This window comes from Ammospiza caudacuta, chromosome 10, assembly GCF_027887145.1.
Source record: "Ammospiza caudacuta isolate bAmmCau1 chromosome 10, bAmmCau1.pri, whole genome shotgun sequence".
In the NCBI taxonomy this organism is placed as follows: domain Eukaryota; kingdom Metazoa; phylum Chordata; class Aves; order Passeriformes; family Passerellidae; genus Ammospiza; species Ammospiza caudacuta.
Window position 1 is genome coordinate 18277614 of NC_080602.1, and position 14995 is coordinate 18292608.

At 42.8% G+C, this 14995-nt stretch overlaps 1 protein-coding gene across 1 annotated transcript in view; it reads left to right on the plus strand.

Annotated features, from left to right (window-relative positions):
* Positions 1-380: 380 nt before the first annotated feature.
* The window catches only part of TRPM7 (transient receptor potential cation channel subfamily M member 7), a 51120-nt gene continuing 36505 nt past the window's right edge, over positions 381-14995 (plus strand). The window contains exon 1 of the mRNA XM_058811789.1: positions 381-591. Within this exon, the coding sequence (XP_058667772.1) occupies positions 589-591 (3 nt within the window). The 5' untranslated portion in view covers positions 381-588. The remainder of the gene's footprint in view (positions 592-14995) is intronic.

A 14995-nucleotide genomic window follows, 5' to 3' on the forward strand; every position in this document is an offset into this window, starting at 1 on the left:
CTCTGCGAGCCGCGCCTCCCCAGCCAGCCGGGTTTCTCTCTCGGAAGCTCCATTTTTAACATCTCCGCCTTCACCTCACCGGCAGCACAGGGCAGCACGGCCGCCTGCCCGCCCGTAGCCGCTGACGCCTTCTCCGGGTCTCTCGGGACCCCGCTCGGGGCTCACCGGGGCTATGGAGCGGCCGAGCGCCCCCCTCATACCCCCGGCGAGAGGACCCCGGCGGGCAGCACCGCCCCGCCAGCCCCCTCCTCCTGCCGGGGGCGGTGCGCGCTGACGCGGCAGCGCCGCGGCTCCTCCGCCGGCCGAGTCGCACAATTATGAGAAAGAGGCGCCGGGCCGAGACCGCCGCCAGCCCTGAGTCCCGGTGCGGAGCCGAACCAGCGCCGTCCTCCGCGTCCCGCGCCTCCCTTCGTCCCCGGAGCGTCGTCCTCGCCCGGCCGCTCCCCACCCAGCCCTCCGCTGCCGCCGAGCCCAGCCCCGATAGATGGAGACAGGCCCCGCCACCGCCGACGCCGAACCACGAGCAGGAGCTGCCCGGCGGGAGGAGAACCAGAGTCGGCGCCGAGACCCAGCCCGGCCCTGAGGAGAATGGTGAGAGCCGCGGGCTGCGGGGGTGCCGGGGCGGCGGGGCCGGGCGCGCCCGGCGGGGAGGGGGCAGGGACGGGGCCGCCGGATCAGACCTGTCCCAGCCGGCTGCTGCGGGTCTCGGCCGCCTCCCGCCGCCGCCGCGCTGCCCGGGCCGGAGGGGACGCTCGGGCTCCGCGCTGCCGGCCCCCGCTGCTCTCCCGCCCGCGGGCCCGGAGCTGCCGGCCGGGAGTGCCCCGCGCCGCCGGGCGAGGCTCCCGCCGCCGTCCTCGCCGCGCCGTGCCCGGGGCAGCCGCCGCTCCCGCCGCCGCTCCCGCGCACCCTCCGCGCCCCGAGCGGAGGCACCGCAGCGCTTAGAACCGAGAGCTCCCCGTTAGTGCTGCCTCTGTTCGCCGTGGTGGTCTGGTCTGAAACCGGAATTCGCACGGTGTATTCTCTGGGCTGCAGCAGTCCTTCCCTTCTCATCCTTACACCTATTTCATTTTTGCAGTTACAACGTGTTATGCATAAGGGAGCACATATATACTTAAAGATGTATGAGTGTCTGCAATGAAAACAATTTAAAATCCAGCTCTATATTCTGGCTGTTAAACGGTTGTTCATCCCTATAAGTTTGTTCCGTAATATTTAAAGAATTTAGGGTAGTTTATCGCATCAAGTGCTTTCAAGTAATTTTGAAAATATAAGCGACAAGTCTAAATATATGGATTTCTACAGTCTGCTTGAACTTCTAGTAAGATGCTGTTTCATTTTAAATAAAAGGTGTTTTATTTCACGGCATTTTCTTTAAAACCATGGGGATTCGTGCCCATGAATCTTTCATTTCTGAGTGTATCTGTGAACTGTGTGGAAATGTGGGTTGTGTTCTTCTAGAAACTGCAAATCCAGCACTCTTCTAGGAAGAAGCTGCAAATGCAACCTTCCATTCTGACTTAAGAGTGCTTGGCATCTGCCACTTGCGTGGTACTTGCTCTTCTCCCTGAAGTGGTTTGGTGTTGGGTTAGTTTTGAGGAGTGGAGGATTTGGGTTATTTTATTTCATTTTTTAAAATTTAGCTCTGGTGGGTGTTTTTTTTTTGGTGCGGACATAGCCTAGAAATGTACAGATTGATTTAAACCATCATGGTTCTGTAAATTTGAGGCTCAGCAGCCTTTCTGGCAATATAGTGTGTTTGCAGGGTTTAATATTTGCTGTGTGTTTACCAAATGTTTTGAAACCTCTGTTAAACAGGTGTTTTGGTTGAAATTAATATAGGACATTTTATGCAAGCTCATTTTGCTAAAAATTTCCCTGCTGCTCCATGACTATTTAGCAACTTTGAATAATTGCTGGACGGTGTCCAACATTAAATCAGGAATTATTCTAAGGAATGAGTCGTTCAATGTGGCAATTCCGGCTGTTCAGTCTTAAAAAAATGTGTCTGTGTGGGTGAGATAAATGTCTGCTAGATCATCCTTCATACCTTCTGGTAGGAGGCCATTCTTGACTTTGCTATTTCAAGGCAGGAGGGGGGAACCTTTGTGCATGTGGAGCTCTTTAGGCTGAGTTTGGACTGTTTGTACCTTGGTTTCCTGATGTTGTACTTTGATACTTTTTTGCTTGCTTGAGCTCAGCAGTGGAAGGGTAATGTTCACTTGTCATACAAAGGCACCTTGAAACATCACCTTGCATTTGACAGTTATCTCACACTATCTGTATCAGATCATCTATCTCCCCACGTGGATTGTCTTGGAGAGAGTTGCTCCATTGTGTTTTAAACTTTCATTTATTTTCTTGTCCCTTGAGGCTCTGCCTAACTAGTCGTGCTGCATTACCATTTTCTCTTACCACATCAGCCCAGCTTTCTCTGCTCTGCTGGTGATAGACTGCAGCATCTAAAGCCCTCTCTTTTTCTCATCCTTATCTTCACCACTTGCTGTGCTTCCCTTTCCTGGAAACTTTGGACCAACACCCAAATTTTTCATGCCTCTCTTTCATGGCTCATTCATGAGGTGCATTTCTGTTAACCATTCAATCCTTGTGGACAGTCATGACAGATGAACTTTTCTAAATAGAAAACTATTGTTTTGAACTTCAGTAACTGACTCTGGCACAATAGAGTTTGGCTCTACTGGTTTGCTCTTTGACACCAGAAATGTTGCAAATAAATCTCTAAGAGGACTTGTCAAAAATTGTGTGTGAAGAGAGATGCTTGATAGAATTTTGCAGTCTTGAAAGGCTTCACAGTGGATTTCTATATTGTAAGGCTTTGAAATGCCAAAACAATATGAAATTAATACTTCTCATGCCAAAATATTTAACCTGAAAAACGTCGTTGTCTTTTTTTTTTTAGCTGATATTTATTTCTTTCGGAATTTCAAGTTTCTTTCAGCAATGTCTACGTTGGCTGTGATATTTACATGCCCTGTTTATTTCATGAAACTGTGATATTTACATGCCCTGTTTATTTCCTGAAACAAGCAACATTAGTTCTTTTTCTTTTCCTCACCTTTTTAAAGGCAGACTGATAGTAAAATCAGTGTGTGTGTTTTTCAGAATTGAGATTTTGGTTTTGGGGTGATGTTCATTGTGTCTGTGAGTAATTCCGTCTTGGTGCGTTTTACCTTCAGTGGTTGAAATTTCAGCAGCTGACTTCTCATCAGATAAATTACTGATTAATGTCATTCTCTGTGTGTATTTGGATAAGATACTTGCATAATTATTAAAGCTGTGTCACTTTTTACCTCTGATACTGACAAATGGCTGTGGCCCCTGACCAGTGAGTCTGTGCTTCATTGGTTCTACAAAAAAATACTCCACTTGACCTGTGGTAAACTTGAACTTTTGTTGCACGCTTTCTTTGTGTTCTCTGGCCTGAAGCCCTCTTTCCTCTATTGTAATCTCTGCAGTCTTGTTATTGTCTTTTTTTTAAATTTAATCCCTTTGCTTTCCTCACATAATGAGAACATAGAGGTGCTAGTGTCATGTATCGTGATACAGCCAGTACTGAAAGTGGTCTGTCTAATCTTTGCTTTCTGTTATTTTTATTATGGGAAGCTTGGCTTTTCTTGTGCTTAAATTGTAGGTGTTTTTGTGTTTTAAGTAACAGAAAACTAATCTAACAAAAGAACAGAAAAAGTAAACTCCCAAAACCTTAGTGTTGGCCAGCTTTGCTCCCCATCCTGGCTCAGCACGGGATTAGCTGGGCATCCCTGCTGCTGTGCAGGGGGGCAGGGCAGGAGGGCAGGGAGGATGTGCAGGTGGTTATTTGAGTTTTTGGTAGCAGCTGCACAGCTGCACCTTAACTGGGTGGGACCACAGCCCTGAGCAGCAGTGGGGCGCCAGGAGCAGTGTCCATCGCAGCTGTTCCACTGATGGAAGGAATGCTGGCTTTCTTGAGGAGTGGTGAGTTTCTTTCATCCTTTACCCCTATATTTTGCTTAGCATGTAGAATGTGAGCCACTTTCTTTAACTGAGCCACTTCCTTTAACTGCCAGGTGTGCTGGACCCACAGAACAACCTGAGTTTGATTTTTTTCCCCAGCTATTATAATTTATGCACAGAAGAAGGGACCACACAGGTTGTGTAATTGCTGCTAGGTGAGCAGAGGACAGTTCTTACTCCTGTGTTCTTTCCAAGAAGGAAAGGCCAGTGCACTTCTGATGGGATAATGAAATATAAAAATACAAGAGAGAAACTGTATATGACTTCTTTGTCCTTCCCAAAATTGGGTGAAAAGTGTCCTGAACATATGGGGAATACAGGGAGTAAAATAACTGTATTGCTAATAGTGGTGCTGGTAGTTCTGAAAACTGCTTTGTGAAAGGGCAGAATATTTAACTGTGGCAGGTGGTTTGACAGCATATGGTATAAGGATGTTGCAGGATTAGTCTGTAAGATAGATGTGGTTAATTGCCAAGGAGAACTTTGAGCATGGTACCAAATCAACAGCACATTCAAGCTTGGTTTATAAGTTGTGCAGTTTTTGCCCCTTAACTAAACCAAAGTTCAAATTCTACTGAAATTGTAGGCTTGGATTGAATCTTAATTATGGGGATTTCTGTGTTTCTTAAAAAAAATCCTAAGAGTTGCATCACAGTTAACTTATACTGCTCTTAATAATATAAAGATTAAATAAACTTTTTTCCCTGAAGATTTGTACAAACTCATTCTAGCTTGAGCATTTTGTTGCCGTGATTTCTGTAATGTTTGAACACTGTGTGTATTGCAAATGTGCAATTGCTGAGTTAATGTATGTCAAGCCATCTTTGTTTCATTTGTTCTCAGCTCAAAGAGGATGGAGTAAGATTTGTGTGATGGCATATCTGTTGATTTTCTATAGCAGGAAAATCAGAATTGTAGAGGCTGATTCAGTAATCAAGTTAGTACTCTGCTGCATGTATTTGGACAACTGATGTTTTTAGGTCATCTAACTTCAGAAACAGCTATGGTAAACCCTCTGTGAAGCTTTAATGGGACTTCATCTGCAGCCTGTCTGTGGAGAGCCCTAATTTACATCAAATACAGTCCAACACCAAGTGCTTATTTGGTTTAAATGCAAATCATGTGTTTTGCAAGGAGCATACACCAGGCCAATACACAGGTTCAATGAGTGTAGTTGTGTGTTTATAGTTTTTGAAAACTATGCACCTGTATGTGAGTCTTACCAATGTCTACACTTACTGATAGGAATTTACTAGCAATTTACCAGCTCCTCTTTGATTTGGTGAGCATTGCACCTCTTTTTCAAGATCTGTGACAGCCTGGTCTAGTTCTTTTCCTTTGTCATGACTCCCAGTGCTATTGGATTCTGCCTTTAATTGTTTACTGCTAAACTGAGCAGATGTTGAAAAAAAAAGGAAAGAAGTTGTAGTTTTGAGAATTGGCATATAGCGATTAAGTTCTGGTTTGCTGATTTTAATTTTTTGGTTTGATTTTTTTACTGAGAACCTTTTGGGTGATTAATGAAGTATATTTTTGCTATTTTACACTAAATCATTCTTGCTTGAGAATATTTTCTCAGTTACAACTGTAAATGAGTTTAATCTAGGTGTTCAGCCTTTCACCATAACTCTGTAATCCTCAAAGCCTGGGAAAGTGTCTGTTACAGCTCAGTCAGTGGTAGCACAATGGTTTTTGTAATTGAATCTCAGCTTTGGTGCCCTGCTTTGTTCCCACTTACCTCTACTCATTTTCTTTACCTTATCTACTTGATTCTTGTCACCTCTGCTCAGAATTTTCACTTCGTAGTCCCTGTCCCCTGGCTTATGCTGGGTTGAATTTTGCAGGCTGTCCCTGGCTGATGATTCTTACCCAAATGTCTGCTATTTTTTTCTGTAATGCTGCAGTTTTTGTGAGATGTGGACTTGAAAAATTTGGCTGTAAAAGTTTAAGTTTAATAGACAAATCTACATTTATGCCTTCTGCAAATGGATTTCCAGATGCTTTGTTAGGAAAACTTAATTACACAAGCACTTGTGCTTAAAAATTTCTAGAGTTGGGCTGTCCTAGAGCTAGTGTTATTTAGCAGCCCAGTCCTTCCCACTCTTACTCATTTTATTGACAATATCTTTTCTGACTGACCTGGAGTGCTTGAGATGTGTTGCAGGGTAATTAGCTCAGGGTAAGGGTTGCTGTTCAGGCCCTTTGCTAGCTGTTCCCATATGTGCCAAAGCTCTTCTTAAAGTTGTGTTGTAATCCAGTCAAAACTCCTATAAAACCTGGCTGTGTCCCTTTCACCTGTCCCTTTGTGCTTCCTTGTGCTCAGTCACTGGGGATCTGAATTGAATAAACTTCCCATCACCTCCTTTCCTTTTTTTTTTTTTTTTTTTTTTTTTTTGTGGATTATTTTGTTGGTCATTTCCCTGAACCAGCTTCCATGTGACTGCACAAATGCTGCTGCTGGTATGAGATAGGTTGGGATCATGTGCAGAGGCTTAGGAAAATGGGATCGTGGCACCCCAGGCTTGACAGGAGCTGTGAGGCTGGATTGAAGCTTGCTCCAAGGTGCCTGGGATTTGGTTTGTGCTGTTGCATTAGGGAGTGTTCAGTTCCTCTGTGCATCACCCATGGCACATGGATGTTTTCTGGGTCTCTGCCTTGTGCACAGGCATGGATGGAGCTGTACCAACTTCTGTGGCCTCTTCAAAGTATAAACCAAATTGCTTTTTAGCCTTGTGTAATTGTACTGTGAGCACTTGGTGGCTATTCTTGAGTACTCCTGTATCTAAATCATTGTTCACAGAGGATGTTTTTCTTGACCTGCTTTTCTGAAAGTGTGCTAGCAGATTCAGGATCACTTGTTTTTACCAGATGTGCTGTGCCCCAGTCTGTCTCTGGACTGAGCTGTGCCAAGATGAGTTTGATCCCTCCCATCAGGTTTTTTCTGTTGGGAAATGATTTACTGCTGGTAACTTGTCTCGTGTAACAGAATATTGCTGGATTTTTTTCCAGTGTTCTTAGCATGCAGCATATTTGCTTTTTAGTGCTGTTCCCATTCTTGTTTGATTTTCTCAGGAAGCTGAACCTGTTTCTTTGAGTTAGGAGAAACCAAAGCTGCATTCTACTAATGTATGTGCCAGGGCTCAGCACAGCAGCCATGTGGACAGGTTCAAAGGCAGTCATGGTGCTGTAAACATTATTAAAATTGCATGTAGATTGGCTTTGTGTGGTGAGTGTAATGCAGTATTCTAGATTGTGGCTAGAGCCACTCTGAAAAAGCTGTTTCCTTTCAAAGCCTGTCCCTGGTGCTGCTGCAGGTCATGCAAGTCTTTAGGCATAACTTCAGTCACCTGGATAGGTTAAATTATGCATGTGCTTAAGTGACACATGATTAGAGCCTAAAAATACCAGTTGTGTAATTGCAGAACTGTTAATCAACTTTCTCTTCAATTATAAAAATCAGTTAATCTACACGAGTAGGTGCAGTTAATGATGTTTTAAATGTCAAACTCTTACCAGTTTCTCCTGTGTTCCCTGGCTGCATTATTGTCTGTAGTTTGCAGAATCCTGTTAAACAGAAAGTTTTAACTTCAGCTGTAGTTTATGAAGGAGATTAGAAGAGTGTATATGGCTGAAGGTGATCTTCTAGATGAAGAGTTTGGGAGAGATTCATCTTGAAGGAGCTCCTGCTTGTGGTAGTAACCTTGCACTAGGGAAAGAGCAATAAATGACTGATACCTTAGCTGACAAGTGTCCCAGAGAGCTGTCCAGGAACGTGGCAGTGTCTGGTGAGGAATGGCTCTGGCTGCAGAGCTGGAAGAGGTTCAGTCCCCCTGATTTCACAGGCTCCTCTTTGCTGACCCCGTTACTGCTGCAGGTGTTCCTGGTTTGCTGCCCTGGGGACAGCCCTGTGAGCCCTCACCTGGCCTCAGCCAGGGCCACTAAGCACAGATGTGGAGGTTGGGATGGACTTTTACCTCTTAAACTGGCATCAACTGGCTTTGCAGCCAGAGGCACTGAAAAACAGAAATAGCCACTTGAATAACCTTCGCCCTTCTCATTTGTGCAACTTCAGAAATGCTCTTGATGAGGATTTATGCCCATGCCTCATTAAGCAATTGATCTGTCTTAGTCTTGGTTTCTTTTATAAAGGTCTTATGCAGAAAAATGATTGTTTAATTTTCAGCTGTAGAAAACCCACGGTTTGTGTGCATTGTTATCTGTATAAATTTTACTGCTCCGTGTGCAACTCCGTGACTCCTCACCATTAAATTCCCTGTAATTGTTTCAAATGCTTTAGTGAAACAAAGTGGCCTTTTATGTTGCTGATGTAGGGAAAGAGGGCAGAAACCTCTCATCACCCTTGTCCTGGTTTGGGCTGCCAGCTTGAGTTACAGGTGAACCTTCTGTGGTGCTGAGGGCTGCTAACAAACCAGTCATTGTGTGCATGTATCCTCTGCCTTGCCCCGCGTTCCCTGGCCCTCCAGAGGAATATTTGGTGCTGGTAACATCACAGCACTCTGCTGGACAGCACAATGCAGTCAGCTTCAGGCAGCTGTGCTTTCTTTCTGGTGCAGAAAATGTGCAAGAACAAAGCTTTTCTGCCTTCAGATGAATCCTGTTCTAGGCTGTAGGAGGAGGTTTTCTGGTCACAGGCAATCTGCAGCATCCAGGTAGACTGTGCAGAGAGGGGAGAATTATTCACAAGAGCTAATTAGGCAGTGAGTCCCCAGGCTGGCTCAGTGGAGACCAGGGGGGTTTCAGAGCAGCTCTTTTCTCTCTGCAAAGAGGATGTAGAAAAATTAGCACAGCTGAGATAAGGTTAGTAATTTTGACTATCCTCTTGAGTGTCATTACTGGGTTTTTGGGGGTTTTCTGACAAATATAAAGATCTTGCATGTAGGACAAGAAAAATCTTTAGTAATTAATGTATTAGAAGTTGAATGTTAATTATACCATGAATTAGAACAAATCTTCAATGCCAGATGAGAATGGTGTTCTTAAACACAGGGTATCTGCCCCTCCAGAATGTGACCTTAGGCAATATGTTCTTGCTTCATTGACACCTCTCTGAGAAATAAAGAAATACAGTATTAACTTCCTTTCCTTCCTCAATATCAGGATGTGTGTGCATTAAAAAAATAAATCTTTTTGTGTGATAGATCTGTAGTCTCTCCCTGTGTGCCTAGAGCCTGTGTGCTTTTGGGGATTATTTTGATGTACTTTGGCAATATGCTTAGATCAGCTCAGCTCCTCTGCCAACCCAGTGTCTTTCTGCTACCAAAGGGGATGTCCTACTTCCCTTCTCCCCACCCTGATCATGGCTATGTGATTCTGTCTTGTGCTTTAGTTTTCTGTCCAGTTTACATCTGAATCTGTTCATTCTGACATTAAAGCTACCTATTTTTTTTCCCCTGAGGGTAGTTTGCTGGTTTGGGGAGCCCAATCAATTTTCCAGAGGGAGAGTGCACAACTGCAGGTGGGGGAGAATGGGTGGGACGGCAGAGCAGGAATTTCCTCAGCTTGTCTTCTCCGACTGCACCCTCACTTTATCATTTGAAGAATTGCATCTGTGAAAGCCAATATTTCTCCTGTGTTTCTTGGCTTTGCCAGGACCTCCACCTCGCTGCTGGTGTCTTTTGTTTCTCTAGAATGATTGTCTTCACTCTTCTCCCAGCAGGCCAGGGAGGAGCCTGTCCCAGGTATTAGTCCAGAACAGCTTGGACAGGCCTTTGTGCCACATACCACACAGCATTAGTGAGTTTTACTGGCTTTTAGTATGCTGGAAGAAATTGCCATAAATAAAAAACATTTTCCATGTGAAGTTGTGTTGTGGTCTGTCAATATTATTTAATTAGTTGTTTCCCTTATGCTGGGAAAAAAGAGACAGAAAATCAAAAAAACCCAACAAACCAAACAAACAAAAAAAAAGAGGGTACTTTATTTCTAAAAATAATATATTTAGTTTCTGAGTAATTATTTAGACTTGTGGTATTTAACATAGAAGAGCCTCTGAAAGCATCAAAAGCTCAAACAACTCTCAAAAACAGGGTGGAATTTTTTAAAAGTGCCTAAATACACATTGTATATTATTTCAAACAGTAATTAGCTGCTTTCACATTTCTTTAACAAACCCAGTTAAGTTTCTTCTTTGCACTTTTCTAGTGTAGAAAACAGAAACCACTTGAATAGTTTCAGTGGGGAGCTTTATCTGCTGACAAGTGTTTAGGTTCATGGGTGTCTCTCTCATGCTGCCAGGGTTCTTGTGCCCCGAGGTGGGGCTGCAGTCAGCACTGGGCAGCTGCAAGGCTGACAGAGGGCAGCTGCTGCTTTGTCTTGACAGGAGTGCAAGTAGTGTAACTGAATCCAGCAGCTCTTTGTTATGAGCTGCATTTAAAAATGCTTAAGTCTTTGTAATTCAGCAGTAGGTGAGCTATAGCAAATTCTTGTTTTGGCTTGCTTTGATGCCGGCTCATCCTACTTTCTCCAGTTTATTCTAATTGTTCAAGAACTCTGATCACTTTACAGCTGACCAAAACATTTGCTTCCCCTCCTGTGCCTAACAAATACTGGCACAATTGTGTGCATGTGTGTACAGGCAGGGAGAATCCAAACTTCCAGACCTGTTTCAGCTGGCTCTTTGGTTTGCAGATGGGTCTCTTTCCTAGTTTCAATAGTTTTCATATTAACAATAAAGTTGTTTTCCCAGATACTGTGTCTAAACATAGGTTCTGTGAAATTTCATAATCCTTAGCAGTGGTCTGCTTCCATCTCCTATATCATGTGCCCACTAGTATGTTCTGTTGCTCTTCCTTCTCACTCATGCTGTTCAGAGAAATATTATTGATCTGCCATAATTAATGTGAGCATAGGCTTCCTTTTATTTCTGTAATAGATGTTCAAAGAGTTGTCTGAGGCCAGCTATGTCAAAAATTCCTTAGTGATAACAAGTTTCCATTTCTCTAGTGAGTTAATAATAGCCTACTTAAGTCAGGAGGCACCAGAATCTTTGCTGTGATGATAGAGAAGTGTCTTTCTTTGTACGACATGAAAAATAAGTCAGATCTGTAAATTGAACAGCTAAGAAAGTGGTAGAGCAGGACAAACAGCATCCACCCTTCCAGTCTGCTTTTGTAGTTGTAATTTGCTTCAGCACATACTGAATTAATCAGATGTTCATGCACTTCATGAACTGGAAAGGGAGGACTTTGCTTAAGTCTGCAGCTCAGATATGGCTAGAGTACATCCTTTGCACGAGGTGAGGGGTTTGCAGCCTCTAAAGCTGTCTAGGAACAGCGGCTGCCAGAGCTGAGGTTTCTCATCAGGGAATAAAGCAGAAGTAAATTGAGGGCAGGATTAATTATTTGGCTGGTCACAAGAGCCCTTTCCCACTGCTGTTTCCCGAGGTGGCCACCACTGCCTCCTTTCTTGCGCCTGTGACTTGTGTTCCCTGTGTCAATGGGGAAGGCACTGGAGGAGGACAGCAACTGCATCAGACTGTGTGAGTGGCTTTACTGCTGAAACCATGCCCCAAGCCTCATTCCCTGCAAAAATAAATCCAGAGTTTATAGGATTGTCTGTTCCTACACCCTCTTTGGCACGTGCAAGGTAAGCCCAGCACTTGCCAGAAATGTGAGGTTTGAGCCAAACGAGTGCTTTGATGTAGATCTGGGGTTCAGCAGCCGGCACAGAGTGTCCATCTGTCCCTGCAGAAAGGACCAGGGACAGGCACAGCCCTCAAACCCACAGAGATGTTTTGAGCGACTTAAAAAGACTTGGCACTGTTCTGTGTGTGTGGTGAGTAGGAATGCTGACTCTGCCTTCCTGCTGCTCCTATTTAAGAGTGTGTGTAGGCTTGCAATCTGCATCTGGTAGGTCAGAATGATCACAGACTGCAGCAAAATCTCTGGTGCTGTCAGAGGTGAGGAGCATGCAGGCTGTCAATTGTATGACTGAATGAGGAAGGGAAAGGAGGCTCAATGTTTGAAAATGCAAGAGATCTGCTGTTGGTTTATATGGGTCATTCAACATTATTAAAAGTGAATTTCAAGTGAGGAACCCTATCAGAAAGAAGCAGAGACTGTATGACCAGCTTGCAGACATTCCTATGTACTTTGCCATGATTTTTTTTGTTTGGCTTTTATTTTGTTTTGAACAAAGTGAATATTAAGAGAGAAAATGTTGGCTGAAAAGCTGTAGCTATATTTCTTGTAGTTACAGCCACACACTCTATCCTTTTCTTTCATCCATGGAGTTAAGTTTTAGGGAGTAAAGAATTATTTTCATCTCCTTTTAAACTCACTAGCTTGTTGCTTCTAGGTCATAACTTCAGTATTTGCTTTGAAATATTTAATGGAATGCATCAAAATGTGATTGGTCTGTGAACTCAGAGGAAGTAATTTATAGATTCTTTAGCAGGAGTGAAATTTTTTAGCTTGGTATTTCATTAGCTGAGAAGACTGTGAATGTAAACTATTTAGAAATCAATTTACTTCAGCTCACAGCAATAAAACTGGTTTACCTTCTGTTGTATCTTCTTTTTCCTACCAAAATTCCAAATTCTGTCAATGAAAGTTGTTGGAAAATAAAAATGAAAATGCAGTTCTCTCCTTGCTTCCCCTCGGCTTTTCTGAGGGCATGTTCAGGAACAGTTTGCCATCTGCTGTGCTGCCACAGTCTCAGGGAGTCTCTGGTTTTGGCAAGTTTAATTACTGTAGCTGGTATAGTTGGGCACTTAACCCTGAAGGTGTTTATTGTTACATCAGCTGAGAAAAAGCCACTGTGAAATTACACCAGTGGGTGATTGGCTTCTGAAATCAACTGCTGGTTCATCCCATAGTGACCTGAGCTATCTCATACTGTAGAATCGGTGGTGAAATATTTTCTAGGTGCATAGTAATATTTATTTTATGCCTTGTGTGGATGGTGTATGCATTTTCAAATTTAATACTTTCTGAAAAAGAGGAGTAATTTTATGGCCGGTCTAACTGCAGAACAGCACAGACCTTAAACTATTAAGTAAATAAATTTATTATTTGTTTTAAAACATGCATTTACTCTGAGCTTTCCACTGAAAGACCTGTATTGCAGTTAGAAGATAACTTTCCCAACAAGATGGGTAAAGTTGGTTGAGTTTGAATGTAGTAAAAATATACCAAAAATATTAGGTCTGTGGATTCTATTCTGTGCATCAGGGTTAAAAGGCACCAATTCATAGTGCTAAATGCTATTCATGAATTTAGGGTATTCTTAATTAAATGAATCTGCAGAAAAATATTATCCCTAAACAACTGAATTATCTGCTTTGTAATTGTACAGTGAAATAATTCTCTCAAAATCAGCCTGTTCTCCAAATAGCAGATTGGAATAATTTTCCTCAAGTTTGAGAGAGCTGTAAAAATCCCTTTTGACAAATCCTGATTACCCTTTGCATCCAGAACTGCACGTGGACTCAGGGAGTTCTGTGGTGGCTTCATTACATCAGAGAAGAACTTGATGAAACAATAGCTGCTCTGTTACAGACCTGGATTGCTGTGAAATCTGTTCAGAGCAAATCTCCTGAACTGTTTAATAAAAAATAGGATTGTTGAAGGTTTGTTTTCAGCACTGAGGGAGCCATTGAGAGGAAGATTCTTATCTTTGCTCTCTGGCTCACTTGAGATCTGCTTCCCATGTGCAGAATTGACAGAGGGCTTTCTCTGACTGCCCTCTTTCCTTGCTTGCTTCAACAGTTTTTATTTAACGTAAACCCAGTCTTTTTTTTTTTTGCTGTCAAACAATCTATTTTCAGGACTGTGGTGGTATTTTCACTAGAAAAGTTTTTCAATCCAGAAAATGGGAGCTGTTTGCTTTCTTAGGAGTCCATTGAAGCCTGGTGATCTGTTCTGCTGAGAACAGGATCTTCAGCATAGCTGAGACCCCTTTTGTGCATGATGGGTCTGTCTGTCTGTCTGTCTGAGCTGGGCACATTCTGGGACAAGAGATGCCCTAATGCATGTGGAGAAAAAAGAAAAGAACCAACTTCTTGTAAATGAAGCTGGTTTTAGACTAATAAGTAATCCTGATGCAGCAGGTAAAATATCCTTGCAAAAATTTTCATTTGTAGTGGATTAAACAACAATTAAGATTGAAGCACAGTCCTTGTCATTAGGGTGACATTCTTCACAGGGATACATTAAAGCACTGCAGAAATATCTTCTGGCATTAGGATAATGTCTGAGCCTCTGTTTTTTGAGTACTGCACATATCCATACTTTCTATAGAAGTTAGTACAAAAAATTAAGGTTGACTGATACTGTAGATTCTGATTCAGGAACAAATTTTGTAGGTGCTCTGTGTGTGTTGTGCCTTGTCTGGACAGACAACACTGTTATTCTCTGTCAAAGTCTTTTAAATATAGTTCATAATACTAGCTGGCTAAATGCTTTGTTATCTCCCCTTTCTTTTAAAAAAGAAAGCAAAAACCCCCAAACTAAAATTATAGAAGTATGTAACTTTAAATTGAAGGGAGAGCCAGTAAATTAAATGCCTGGGGTTTGACAGAGCCAAGAGTTTAAAACAAGTGGTAGCAAATATATGACATTAAAGTATCTAACTTTTTTTCCCTTCTATCTGCTTATTTGCTTAGTTAGCTGAAGTTTTGAAGAGTTTCCTCAAGTGATAAATATTTCCTTGAGGAACTGAGATGTGCTCTGCTGATATCTTTAATACAAAATTTTAAGTGTTTTCTTTGGTAGATAGAAGTAACTGTCTTTCAGCTAGCTCTGCCCCCCATACACATTGGCTTGGCTACTCAGCTCATCCTGGGGTGCACATTTTCAGTATAATTCAGTTAATTTGTCCTAAAAACAAGTCCAGGTGCTTTACATGCAGTGTGGTTCTTACTGCCTTAAGGATTTGAAGCACTTACTAGAAATCATTTCAATGAGCTATTCATGTAGAGGAGGCTCTGTAACATTATTAAAACAAACTTGAAACTTTTCATTTGGTG